At 38.6% G+C, this 14,743-nt stretch overlaps 1 protein-coding gene across 1 annotated transcript in view; it reads right to left on the reverse strand.

Annotated features, from left to right (window-relative positions):
* The window catches only part of ATRNL1 (attractin like 1), a 495,303-nt gene that overhangs the window by 180,088 nt on the left and 300,472 nt on the right, over positions 1 to 14,743 (reverse strand). Inside the window, exon 27 of the mRNA XM_024555570.4 lies at positions 7,115 to 7,222. Within this exon, the coding sequence (XP_024411338.3) occupies positions 7,115 to 7,222 (108 nt within the window). The remainder of the gene's footprint in view (positions 1 to 7,114; positions 7,223 to 14,743) is intronic.

Here is a 14,743-nt window from a genome sequence, read left to right on the forward strand (position 1 = left end):
AATTAATATTTGAAGACATGTGTGCCTATTAATGGGTAGACAAGTTCCACATAATAGAAAAGAAATTTAGCTCCTCTCAAAACCAAATACAACAACAATTTCCACCACATACATATTAGAATGACAAAACAATATACGAAAATATCAATAATACCTAGTGCTGGTGAAGATGCAAAGCAATCACAACTTTCATACATTGCTGATGGGAATACAAAATGATATGGCCACTTTGGAAAACTGTTAAAGTTAAACCTACTTTTACCATATCCTGTCTGGTAAAAGACCCCCTAGCGGTCTGATAAGTATTCACCCAAGAGAAAACAGAAACGTATTTCCAGAAAAGACCTGCGTGCGAAAGACCTGTGCGCAGATTCATTCACAAGAGCTCCAGAGTGAGAATAATGCAAATGTCTGCCACCTGGGACTGCATAAATAAACTGTGATGCATCCGCAGAATGGAATGTTACTCAGCAGTAGAACATACTACTGACACTGATAATCGTCTGGATGGATCCTGAAGACATTGTGCCAAGGGAAAGAAGCAGGCATCAAAGGCTACATGGCGTATGGTTCCATGTACACGACTTTCTGGAAAAGGCAGAACTGTAGGAACATCATCGATCAGATAAGTGGTCGCTAGGGGTGTGGGCTGAGGGATGGGAGTGACTGTAGAGGCACATGAGGGAACTCTCTGCAGGGACGAACACACTCCGCATCTGGGCTGAGGGGTGTACACTGCATGACTCTATACAATGGATGGGGTAGCATAGGGATTTTTATTTCTACAATCTACCTTTCTCTACTTTCCAAAGTTTCTTATAATCAGAGTGTTTTAATTTTCTAACCAGGCAAAGAAACTAACATTTCGTAAGAATTAATAACTGCCCTGGCTGGTGTAGCTCAGTGTATCGAGCGCAGACCTGGGAACCAAAGGGTTGCCGGTTCGATTCCCAGTCAGGGCACAGGCCTAGGTTGCAGGCCAGGTCCCCGGTGGGGGGCGTGGGAGAGGCAACCACACATTGATGTTTCTCTCCCTGTCTCTCTTCTTCCCTTCCCCTCTCTCTAAAAATAAATAAATAAAATCTTTAAAAAAAGAATTAATAACTAATGTATGACAACTATATGGCCTTGATAATTCAAGAACACATAGTATACCATATAACACATCAATAATGGCAACCACGTTCCTTTCAGCGTTTTAGGAAATGTGTGCGCGTGCGTCGACACAAGCATTTACGTCGGCGTACACTCATGCTTCACTCAGTACAGTGGAGACTGACTGGAGGTGTTTTAGGGAATCGAGTTTTATGATGGAAAGGGATCAGATATTAATGTAACTATAATAAAATAGCTTTATTACTAATTATCCCCAAACTAAACTTCCCTTTGATGAATCAAAAGCATTCTGGGATATCGTGGTGCGTCAGCTCTGTCATCCCATGCGTCAGTTACTTATTCTAGCGCATGACAGAACGCGGGGCAACAGAAGTGGTCCGAGCGAGAAAGAAGGAAGCACCGGCAGGAGGAGGGGACAATTGAAGGGAGAGGTAATTAATGGGAAGTCACTCTCCACGGGGGAGTCTAACACTCGCTAGAGCACTGACTATACTATAAACAACCTGTGTGGTCTGCAGTGCCTAGTATAATGCGTCACTCACTTTCTTGTTATTTTTCTTTTAGGCCAAATACATGAGGTCATCAAAATTTAATGCGCTTGGAATAAAATGTTACATGGAACTGCTTGGAATGCGATTTATATTAAGACAAAATTATTCTATTCTGAGAATGTACTTTTAAAAGATTCACAGAAACACGGACACAGAGGTCATACTGTATCACTTAAAAGAGAGGTTCAAGGACTACATACAATAATGCATACTTCAAAAATTCACATAGCTTTGAAAGAGTGACTATTCTAATAAGTTATAAGCATGGAACTTATGTAGGAAATGTGTGTGGGCAGCGAGTGGGTGTATGAGACATTTCTATACGTTCCTAATGATTTTGCTGTGAGCTTAAAACCACTCCAAAAAATAAAGGTTAAAAAAAATATGTAGGCTTAATAACACTAAATATTTACTTGCATTTACTCACATAGAGTACATAATCATTTGTATTTACTTGTTCCCTAGCATATATACACATATATATATTTATATACAAACATATTATATATATTTATGTATAGATAAAACACTGGCTGAATAATGTTTTATAATATGTTACCAAAAGATTTTGCTGTTCACTCAAAATCATGCTTTTCTAAACAAAATGGGTTTTTGTTTATTTTTAGAAATTAAGTCTGAGACATTGTGTGTGTGTTTTAGTGCATTAAAGTAAAATAAAGCTGTAAAATTGAATGATTAGAGCACAGATATACCTTATTCAGAAAAAGCAATAAATAAGGCTAAACCAGGGAGTCCTACCTACTTTATAACTCAAATCTCTAATAAGATCTTAAACGCTGCATTTTCCCCTCACTCCTAATTAAACTGTTATTCGCAAGGGTAGAGACTGTGCTCCTATATTAATTTCTGTATTCTCAATGCTCGGCATATAGGAGGTAGACGGTAAGAGTTAGATTAGTATTTAAGTAGTGAATTAACTAATTAACTAATCTCAATTCTCTGTCCCTTGAGCTAGCCATATTGTCAGCCACAGACCTTTGCCTTACCATCAACCCTCAGCCATTTAAAAGGGGTTCTCAAATCGGTACCCTAGAATCTCTCCTTCACGATTCTCTTTCGTTATTCACCTTGCCAATATCTAACCTCGAGGAAACCGCACTGTCTGCTTCCCTCCCTCCTGATTCTAGCTTTAAGGTCATCACCATATAAAGTCGTTGTCCATACTACATGCCAAGTTTCTTTGGGTTTTTCACTGCTGCTCAGCAATCCTTTTGTTCCCTTAAGATAATGTTTTTCATTTATTCCTTCCTTTATTCATGCAGGCTCCCCCCCCACCCCCCGAGACTAGCTGAAATAGGTGAATTCTACCAGACAGGCAAGTTCTTCCAGGACAAGGAAACAGGAGGAACAAAGACAGGGAAGGGACAGCGGGTGGGGATCAGATGGTTGGGGTGAGATGGCGAGAAATGCCTAGACAGGAAGAAAGGGACTGGATCCCTGGAGGTACGTTAGGCAGAACAGTTTCGGATTTTACTGTAAGAGCAGGGGAACCATTGGGGAGTTGGAGAGGAGCAGATTTGCCCCCTAGAAGGATCACTTTGGTAGCAATGTGGAAAAATAGCCTGGAAGAGGGAGGGAGGCAAATAGCATCAAGAAGGCCAGGAAGAAGGGTGATGTTAAAAGTTCAGGGACAACATCCTGAAGGCTTGAAACAGAGGAGGAGGAGTGGGGATGAAGTGATGGATTTACACTATGTTTAAGTTGTAGAACCAACGGGGCTCCATGACTGACAAAGAGAGAGCAGAGGAGGAGACCTCTCAGGTAACTCCCGGTGCTCTACCCGAACGAAGCACTTGTCACAGTCTCCCCAAGGGTGGTTTCACATCTCCTCTGTCATTCTTAAATCTCATTATACCCTCAGCTCAAACTTAGCACGTGACCTTACTTCAAATATTACCATAAAAATGACAAAATTGTCCAAGGTAAACTGCTATCCCATGGAAATGCTCTAAATGTTTTTTTAATCTACCCATCATTTTTTCTCGATTTTCTAAAATTAATTCTTTCCATTTTGTCTTTCTAAAAATTATACTCGTTTCCTTGATTCTCTCCCCCTTCGTGTACATTCTTCCCCTTGGCCATTTCTTCTTCCAAAGAAACTTTCTCTTGAACCATCAATTTCTTAAACTACCATCTTACTTCCTTCCTTTTAACAATATCAATTTCCAAAAGTAGTTTACCCCTGTTGCCGATACTTCCTCATCTCCAACCCAGCCCTCTCATCTGGTCTCCCCCATTTCATAGAAACTACTTCCTCCAAAGTCTCCAGGGACGACACAATTCCCCAATGTCACCTCCAGTGCTAGAGTCCCTCTCCGCTGACTGCTTAGGAAATGGACACCGTCTTTGCCACCTCATCCTTTTGGCATACCTTCTTTTTCTTACTTTTAACGGTCTTAAACTTCTCAGTGCTTCTTAGCCTGTCCTTTGAACCTTTCTTTCCTTCAATATTCCTCCAACAGTTTAATTGTCGGAACTTTCCTAGGATCCGTCTTCGATTCTCTTTCTCCTCTCACTCCTGTGATTTCAAGTGCGCATGGAGAGTTCCCGGCATGGGGACCCCGTCCTCTCTGCCTCAGACCCCACCTCCACATCAGCCAGTTATTTCGGTCTGTAAATCCTAACTCTTTGCAATTTTCAAATGCGTTTGCCCCTTTACATTTTGACAGCCACTAGTTCAGGGGCTAACTTCCCAATTGTTCTCCAGTTATTCTTCAATGCAATTGATGTTACCAAGTGCTGCCAGTATAATCTTTCTAAAAATCGAACATAAAAATCTTCTGCTCAAAAGCCTCGCATGTGATCCTCAGCATCTCCTAAACACTGACTTTCCTCCGGTACTCCTGCATCTTCTGCTTCGATGCCCACAACTCCTCCCTCCTGTCGGTGTTGTGATCCTGCCTTTTCCTGGTTTCACACATACGACACTCTTCTCCTTTTCCCTTTGTTCACATCGCTCTCTCAACTTGGCGTGCCTCACTGCCACCTCCACCCATCCATGTCTTGCCTGTCTTTAAGGGCCAAGACCAACTACAGTCTTTCAAGAAACATTCGGCAATACCCTGAGTTTTAAGTTCCTTTTTTTCCTTTTTATGTTTATTGTCCTGATAGCATTAATCACATATATTTTATTAGAGGTATCTTTACACCTTATCTCTTTTATCCATGTATAAGTTTCTGGAAGATATAGACGTCTTTCTATCCCCATCTCCCACATGCTTTGCACACAGTCAGACTGGTAAATATCTGTTGACCTAATTTTTCATAGTATGTTCTTTCTATCTAAGAGACTTTACATTGTGAAATATGAAAAAAATGATAGTGGGTCATTTTTGCTTTTGTTTCCTAAGATATATTGGAGATGGCAAAAGCCTTAAATAGTAGCTTCTTCCCCATAAAAATTTCACAACTTTACCTATAATAATATTTAGTCTGTTATATTTTTATATGTCATTAATGGTTGATCCAGAGCCTTTCTTCATGAATCAAAAATTAAAAGAAACTTACAATAAATATGAACAAAATGATAAGATGTAACCATGAACAAACATCTCTGGTATAAAAAATGACCCTTAATTTAAAAAAAAATTATATTAAGACAAGGTCAAATTTCAGAATTATACATCCTAAATTTCCACCTAGTTACTATTGTGTTTTCTAAGCAAATTATGAGAACATATGAAAATGTTTTACTTAAGAGTTTCACCATTATTGGTTTCTTAGGTTCTACATTTAAAATACCTAGCACGATACTTCCAATATCTGGGCTTTCATTTTATACGATTTCTGTTTGATTTAACAGTATTTTATAGAGTTCTCGCAGTCAGTTATTTAATTGAGGATATGAACCTGATCATAGTATCTACTAATGCATGTACTGGAAACAAGTAGGAAACACAGGTTAAATTACATTTTACATGAAGTGAAAGCAAAAACATATTAAACAGAAACATAAATTTAATGCAATAACAACATTCATCGGAAACTATAGCCTAATAAAATATTTAATCAAAAATCATAGAATAACTATTACCCACTGCCCCCACACGGGAAGTGGCCCGGGTCAATCTAAAGACTAGGAAAGGAGCCAAACATGTTGTAACTACTTTTTGTCATTGTTGCTACTGATAACCAGTATTAAGATACTGCTAGTTTTGTTAATGTTAATATTTAATGTTAACATTAATATTAATAGTTTTGTTAATAATAATATTAACATTAATATTTTAAACTATATACCCGGAACACATGTTAGAAGTGGGTGACAGTACTCGAAAATACCCTGCTGTGTCTCAGTTCACAGAAACCCAGTCTGTATGTTCTGCTGAGCACGTATTTTTTTGGATGGGTCCAGTACATTATCTGTTTTACCTGAGAGTAGGTGAAGGATAGGGGTGGGGTTAAAAACTTAGTCTTTTTATTCAGTAAAAAATTAGGAACACGAAAATTTTTAAAAATTCATAGGGAAATGTCCTCTAAATACTGGCCTTTGGAGAGTGCCCATGAGGTCTGATTCAGTATTTTTTTTTTTCAGAATAACCAAAAATGCTATTCAGAATTAATTATAATTGTACCTACATTTTTGAAGGAGTCTGTTTTTATATTCCTTGCTTTCTTTGAAGAAAAGCAAAGTATCAAAACAGCTAGTGAGGGCATTTTTATAAAAGGGAGTGAAATATTTTCACTCTACGGTGTTTCTTAATTTTCCTACTTAAACAGCTTACTACATGTAAAGTATAAATAAGACAAGAATAAACATACAAGTAAATTACTATGCCTCGAAATGTGTTGATTAGTCACTAATTACAATCTGTGGCTTCTGCTTCTTTGGGGATTATTATTTTCAAAAACCGTTTCGTGCGTTACTTCAGGATTCTAATACCACATTTACGTGCACGTAACTACTGCTGTTTCACCACACTCTATTTCTCATTTGCAATAAAAGGATATACTAACACTGCCATTACCACGAATAAAAAACACTCACTGTATTCTACAGTTCTCAACATTCAAAAACGAAACTATTTAACTAAAACGCAACTCGTCTGCCTTTTATAGCCAACTTCGTTAACACAGATGTGAACTGTTAATTAAGGGACACTGAGCACTTCAGGGACTATCGAGAGCCCTTGCTTCTTCCATCACACCTACACCTTTAGTTCCTTCAGCTCCTATCTGTCAGGGAAAGGCTGCCAGGTGAGCAGTTTGTCACTCTTGCCTAGGCTAATAGATTCTCCAGTGGCTTTTGTTACAGCTCATGTCATACTATTAAAACTAGGTGCCTTGAAAATGGCATAATGTATGTCGCTGAATCTTGTCAACTCGAGATAATCAGACTCCGTGTGGCTTCGCAAGCAGACGCAGATTAGAGAAGCAATATAAATATGCAAATCACAGAGGCCCCCTTTCGGCACCGCGGTTCCTACCTCTAACGGCCCTCGCAGAAAGTCTGTTTGTTCAGCTCCTACTTCCAGTGCTACGTCAACAGAAGCAAAGGGACGGCTGGCCATCTGCTGTCGTTCTCGAAGCAGTTGCTGGAGAGAGTTAAAAATGATTCGTTTTAAAATAGGTTTAAAACCCATTAATTTCAACAATATCTGGTTCTATTTTGAACAAATGGCACTCAGAATTTAGAATTCATTTAATACACACATGCACATTGAGATCACTGAAAATGAAAATGTTTTCTCTCCGTGGCCTGGGTTGTATTTCCATAGAGGCTTTAAATGTATGGTGCTTGCAAAGGGCTTCTTGCTGACCTCCATCCCACCCACAGGTCTAATGAAATGTGCTCAAAAGCATTTTGAAAACATCAGTTGAAAGGTGTTACTTAAGTAAGAAGTGCTATTGTGATAATGGCTATGCCAAGTTTCCCCACTCTAACTCATGCTTTTGTCTTCGCTGAAAGGAAGTAACAGTAAAAATGTTTAAGAAATGTCAATGAAAAGCTGTCAAAATTAATAGAGGTGAAAGGAACATATACCTCACAGGACTAAGTCTTGTAAGTCATCGAGATCCCCTACCAATTGCTAGGGAACCAGGAGTTGTCATTGGCAGCACTTACAACTTTATTCAAAGCCTCTCTGTTCATTATTTAAAATGAAGGATGATTAGTATGTTGCAAGAATTTTGTTTCAGGGCTTCACCCCCAGGTATTTGTTTCTTTTTCCTTGTGCCCATTCTGGGCTCTGGCCAAGCTAACATCAATAAAAAACTAGCAAGTCCCAACGACTTCCAAGATAATTTATATTTCTTCCTCTCCTTATAATTACAATATTCATTAAGCTATGATAGGGAAAAAATTGATGACCAGCACTAGATATTGCAAACCTTGCCCTCCTCATTCTATACAGCTAATAAAATTATTATTAAATATTAAAAGTGGATGAACAATGCAATTAAATACCCTTTCAAACGAGGAGAAAATTGTATCATTGAAGAAAGACAAAATCCTTGAACACAATGAATGGTTTCATTATTCATTGAGATTATTTTAATTCACTGGCATTAACTTAAAACATTCACTGGCCTGTAAATGTACATGCATATAGTACTGTGATACATCATTCAAAAATTCCCTTTTAGATGACGAAGGAGCACAAGCTGACACCTGATGGCAGTTTATTATTTTAACATTTTGTTGCGACACTTGTGACACAGTATTGATGCTGTTCATGAAGTGTGCAGCTAAAATGTCATTTAAGGCCTTGCTTTGTCATTATTAAAAGGGGAATATCCATGTGCCAATATGAAATAGAAATAATACAACTATTATGGAGTAAGAGTCTTTTCTTATAATGAACATATTTATATCTCTATATGCTGTATCTATCTATATATAAGTAACAGACACACTAAAAGATTTAAAGTAAAAATAAATGTGATCTAAACCACCAAATTATTTGTTTGTATATAAACTCAAAATGATATTATTAAAAACACAGCTGCTAGCAAACAGAATCTTATTTGAGCCTCTCTCAATAGGAGTGGCCAATTGAATACCGTGTCTATGCAAATGCAAACAATGTTATTTCAAATGCCAAGGGATACCAAGTGTAGAAAACACTGCGCTCTTTATGGTAAAAACATATATATATATATATATATATTCACCAATACACACATACACAAGCATACACAAATATACAAAGTACCTTTGCTATAGCAATATGCAAATAGCCTTGAGAAAACTGCAAATTATAGTTTAGGTTTGAACACAAGTTTCTAACATTTGTATTAAAAAGTTTCTTTATTAATACTAGTTGTCCTCAGCTCACCAATGGTAGCTCATATAATTACATGATTTTTTTTGTGTCTAGTGTATATTTTTACATGAAGGACAATATTATAAATTTCAAATTACTCATCCCCTGTCACTACAATACCATAACCATCTATAATACTCTATGTTTGTGACTTTTGGGGCTTTGTTTTTAAAATGTTTTTATTATGGTTCAATTACAGTTGTCCCCATTTTTCCCCATCACCCTCCCCTCCCCTCCCCACCCCCACCTCCCACATTCAATCCTCCCCTGCGTCTTTGTCCATGGGTCCTTTATACATGTTCTCTGACTTGACCCTCCCCATTCTATAATTACGTGATTTTTAACAAAATGAACAGCTTCTGTTTCCTCATCTTACCTTTGCCCTACATCTAAAAGGCCTATAAAACATAGCTAATGAATAGTCAATATCACAAATTGTAATATAAATCTACAAATATTCCATATTCACTATCTTTGACAAAGAATAGAGTTTTCTGGAATATACCATATTTTTCGGACTGTAAGACACATGGGACCATAAGATGCACCTAAGTTTTAGAGGAGGAAAATAGGGAAAAAAATTTTAAAGCAAAAAATGTGGTCCTGCTCCTGCCTCCTATGACCCCACTCCATCGCCACCCACCCCAGCGAGCCAGGTAAGCTACATTCAGACTATAAGATGCACCCTCATTTCCTTCCCAAATTTGGGGGGGCAAGTGTGTCTTATAGTCCAAAAAATAAGGTAATATATTATTGTGACCCCAACATTCATAATAAAGAAAAATCAGTGACAGTGATATTTTTTGCTCTATTTATTAGTAGAATATAAAAGTATTTTTAATAATTCCCGGTTGTCTTCTGAGCTTTGAATTTCCATCACTTTTTAAGAGTTGAATACCTACTACAGTACACCTTGCAAAATAGAAGAAAAAAACTGTAATAGCATAATCAATAAATATATTTAAAAAAGAAGAAGAAGAAGAAAAAAAAAAAAACAATACTTGCCCAGGCCGGTAAAACTATAGTTTGTAAACAAGACATGATAAAATAAAAGTAATTAGGGAAGAAAGTAGTACTTAGTAAAGGGCACAAATAGGGAAATCGCGGAATGAATTTCCTCCAGGTTCCTTAGCGGAGGGCTGGTTCCAGGACTCCGGCTGACATGCTGACTTTCTGACTCTGGGAAATTAATGTCAGTGTTCTGACTGTGAAACGTAGGAAGGGTAAATCACTTTCTCCTGAAACCCTCTTGCTTTGATGTGATGGCCTAAAATCATTTTATGGGAAAATATTATTTGCTACTAATTCCCAGCCCCCGGTGTCCTCAACAATTGTCCTCGCTCTTGCCGGTGACCATCTGCACGCATCTGTTCCCAAACTGTGCCCCCTCGGTGTCAAAACAAAGACGAGGTAAACAGCAGGCTCACAACTTAAATTTTGTCAAAAGTTATCATAAATACTGACAAACGACAGAGCTACACTTGAGTTAGAAGGACCTGTGCTTGATTGAATACCAGTTTTTACATGTACTGGTTGTTTCGGCTTAACTAAATGATCGAGATTTCTCTAAGCCTGACTGTCTCCCATCTGCAAAGTGGGGGGATTAATATTGTCTATACCTACACCTCACAGGTTTGTTTGGAGTCTCAGTTTCTCCACCCACTGCTTAGTGGGCCAGAACCGAATTACCTTTCAGGCCTTCCTAATGCTTATTTTTTCTCTCTACGAAAAGGAAATAGCAGCAATTTAAGGTTGGGACTGAAGGGAGAACGCCCTTGGACTGCTCAGCACAGGGGCTGGCACGCTGTGAACACCCACTAACCGTTCACTGGAAATGGCTACGCTAAATTTCAGGCGCTGGTTTTGTCTTTCAAACCAGCACCCTAATTACCACAGGCCCATTTGCCTTGCACTAGTGGCACGTTTTGCTCTACTAGGCTCCCTTTTAACAAATGTCGCAAATTTGTGTGACAGTTGGAAAATGTCACCATTGTGGTAAAATAAATTTAAACTTGGAAGTGCTTTCTGCCAGTTGCAACGAAGAGTGATAAGAACTCAACCTAAAAATTGGGAGAATGTGGAGTACTTTCTTAAGAACTTCCAAAAATGATTTATTGGATGATCATGATTTTTATATAAAATGAAGTTTAACACTTTGTAGGTCCATAAGAAGCCATATGACAGATGCTCTGTTTTATAACTCATCTGCTATTGCCGATTGTTCAGCAGAAAGATGAAGCTGAGGGAACAAACGGATCATAATACAATAGATCGTGCTCATGCTGCCGTAAACGTTGCTGTGAAGAAATTTAAAAATTAAAGAGACGTTCTTAGTATCGCGTTGTTGTCCATGACTGTTTTACTATTCAAAATCTCCTACAAATCATGAAATTAAAAATAATATAAAAGTCCATGCTTAACAATGGCAAACATTAATTCCATCAGACGTATACATATATACTTCTCCTACTCAATAGTCCTACTTCAAATATTGCAGCATTCGCCATATTTCATACTAGCCATATCGTTAGGACCCTACAGACACACAGCTCTCTAATAGACTTGAGGATAATAACCTCTAAAACCACACACACAACAAACCAGTAATTCACTCTGTTCCCAATTGTCTTCCTATCTCCTTCCTCCTGTGTCTGGGCTCCGCCCATCTTTCTCCCACTTCCAAATGTCCTTCTACTCCATCCCAAGCTTGAGGTGATCATCTTTCTCATGGGTTATTCACTCAGTATGATACGATCTGTTTCCATCTTCATGCTTCTCTGAAATCTTCTTTAATGCAAAAATCTATTTTTATTTATTTTTATTCCCTACAGCACTTAGTTGGTTGTCAACAGTTTTTGATGAATGAGCAAGGAATGAGTGGATTAAAGGATAAAATTTTGTATGGTTGTCTAAGTGTGAGTGAAGGCAAGTTAGGATAAAACTGATTTTAATTCCGAATTAGCCTTTAAAACTATTATGTGTCCTGTAATATTTTAGAATTTAGAGCTTATCCTCCTAAATGGATATTGATTTTTTTAGAATGGGACAATGTTGGGAACCTGTATTTTAAATGAACATCGAGTTGCACACTGCTCCTCATCTGCCTTATTGCAATGCTGAAAAGATTAGGAAAAACTGCCACAAAATCATCATAATACATTCACATTTTTAATAAAAATTATATTCCTAAGTTTTTAGGAAAGGATAAAAAGAGCAATCAAAATGATGTATCATTAATCTTGAGCTTACACTATAAAATGAACAAAGTATTTGAATGAGAGATTAAACACCACTTCATGAAAAGAATATTTCTCTTACTAACAAAATCACATTGAACAGAGTAATATAAGTAAACAATCAGTTTTGTTCTTTTGGTGTTAGGATGGTGTGAGGAAGTAGAGAGAAGTGGCAACATATCTGGTGTCATTTAATTAGGAAAGCATGCTATTCCATCATTTTATATAACTAAATCTGCAAGGCACAGTCCTCAAGCTCTTACTTAGAACACTGGGAATCTTTTGCTTCTAGGCTTCCAGTCTGAATAGGTTTTTGTAGGTGATATTAGTAGCTCATGGGAGCAGCTGGTCATCCATTTTTGTTTAGGTTACTTCAATGGCTTTTTTCCAGGCTACATTTCATAAGGCCAGAGCTGCCATGGACAAGGAGGGCTCTGGCAGGTCTGGGCAACCCTCCCGGAAAGGACTCACTGTACTAGATGCTTTGAAGAACATTTGCGATTCTTGGGAAAAGGTCAAAATGTCAATGTTAACAGGAGATTGGAAGAATTGTTATGGGTAACGTTGAGGGGCTCAAGACTTCAGCGGAGGAAGTAACTGCAGAGGCCGTGGACACAGCAAGAGAATGAGAATTAGCAGCGGTGACTGAATTGCTACAACCTTCCGCTGGTACGAACAGATGAAGAGTTGTTCCTTATGGATGAGGGAGAATGTGGTTTCCTGAAAGGGATCATACTCCTGGGGAAGATGCTGCGAAGACTGATGAAATGACAACAAATATTTAGAAGATGACATAAACAGCTGATAAAGCAGTGGCACGTTTTAAGAGTACTGATTTCCTTCTCTAAAAAAGTTCTACTATGGGGAAGATCGTTCAGTGTGGCAAACGTCAATGTTGTCTTACTTTAAGAAGTTGCCACAGACACCCCAATGTCCCGCCAGCACTACCCCGATCAGTCAGCCAATGTCCACATCGAGGCAAGACCTCCCGATGGCAAAAAGACCACGCGTCACTGCAGGCTCAGATGATGGTTAGAACTTTTTAGCAATAAAGTATTTTTAATTAAGGTATGCACATTGTTCTTTTTTTTTAAGATATAATGCTATTGTACACTTAGTAGACGACAGTATAATTTAAACATAACTTTTATATGTACTAAAAAACCAAAAATGTGTTACTCATTTTATTGTGGCATTCACTTTCCCACAGTGAACTGGAAACCAGCCTGCGATGTCTCCAAGGTGTGCCTGCATTTATGTATGTAGCCTGGGTTTGGAAACAGCAGAGCCTTACCTGTTTCTCCGGGGGCAAAACCAGAAGGTGTGTAAAGATACTGCAGATTATTTTTGAAGGTTGCTCCAGGCAAAGTTAAAATAAAAATTCGGACTTGTAATGCTTTCTTTGTTGACATAGATGGCATCACTGACTTAGACTTTGCCAAAGATGATCTCACTTCCGGAGGAAAGGAATCATCCAGCATGGATTCGTCTAGAAGAGTCAAAAACTCAGCCACTGCTCGACACAAGACCGTTCTTTCTGGTGAGCAAGAGGACATACAATAGACCACTGCAGGGCAGTGTTTCATTTGGTTTTGTTTGTGCTTACTGAGATTGAAACAAAAAGTCAAAACACGAAATGTTTATTGCCAAATTTAAAGATTACACTGAACACTTAAATATCGTAATAGTACATAGAAGTCTTGTTTGTTCAACATAGTCTTATATAAACAAACAGATAAAAATATTACCGAAGACGTCACACACTCCAGGAAACATAAAAGGGGAAGAGACGGTGGTCGGAGAAAGTGCTTCACAGCGGCCCCAGGCCTCTGAAGAAATGAGAGTTGACCTGAATCCTTGAATTCTCAGTCCGTACAGGCAGGCGTGCATCCCCGAAATTCAGAAGTTTAGCTCATAGAAAATCTTCTCTAGGACCAGGTAACTCCCCATCTGGCCACTCAGCAATCTAGATGCTCTGCCATCTTAACACAAGGATTGTTTGAATGGAAGTGGAGGAAAGAAACTAGTGAATCCTGCCCCCGCTGGTGTCTCTTATGCCCATGTTTCTCTCCCTGTCTTTCTTCCTCCCTCCCCCTTTCTCTAAAAAGGAAGGAAGGAAGGAAGGAAGGAAGGAAGGGAGGGAGGGAGGGAGGGAGGGAGGGAGGGAGGGAGGGAGGAAGGAAGGAAGGAAGGAAGGAAGGAAGGAAGGAAGGAAGGAAGAAGGAAGGAAAGAAAGAAAGAAAAGAAAGGAGAGGGGAGGGGAGGGGAGGGGAGGGGAGGGGGAGGGGAGAGGAAGAAAGAAACTAGTGAATCCTGTATGGAATTTTTCATTCCTCAGACTAGAAGTGACATTTATCATTTTCCATTAAGAGTCACACAGCCCACCCTAAATACAAAAAGGCCAGAAACTGTGGGGTCACCCTGGAATATGGGGTAGATGAAATGAAGCCAGAAAAGAACATTTCAGGCAGAAGCAGCAGCAGGCACAAAGTTCCTGAGACAAGTCAGAGCTGGAAGTTTTGAAGAAACAGAGAAGTGGCTAAGCTGTATTCAG

The sequence above is a fragment of the Desmodus rotundus genome, chromosome 4 (genome assembly GCF_022682495.2).
Source record: "Desmodus rotundus isolate HL8 chromosome 4, HLdesRot8A.1, whole genome shotgun sequence".
Taxonomy (NCBI): domain Eukaryota; kingdom Metazoa; phylum Chordata; class Mammalia; order Chiroptera; family Phyllostomidae; genus Desmodus; species Desmodus rotundus.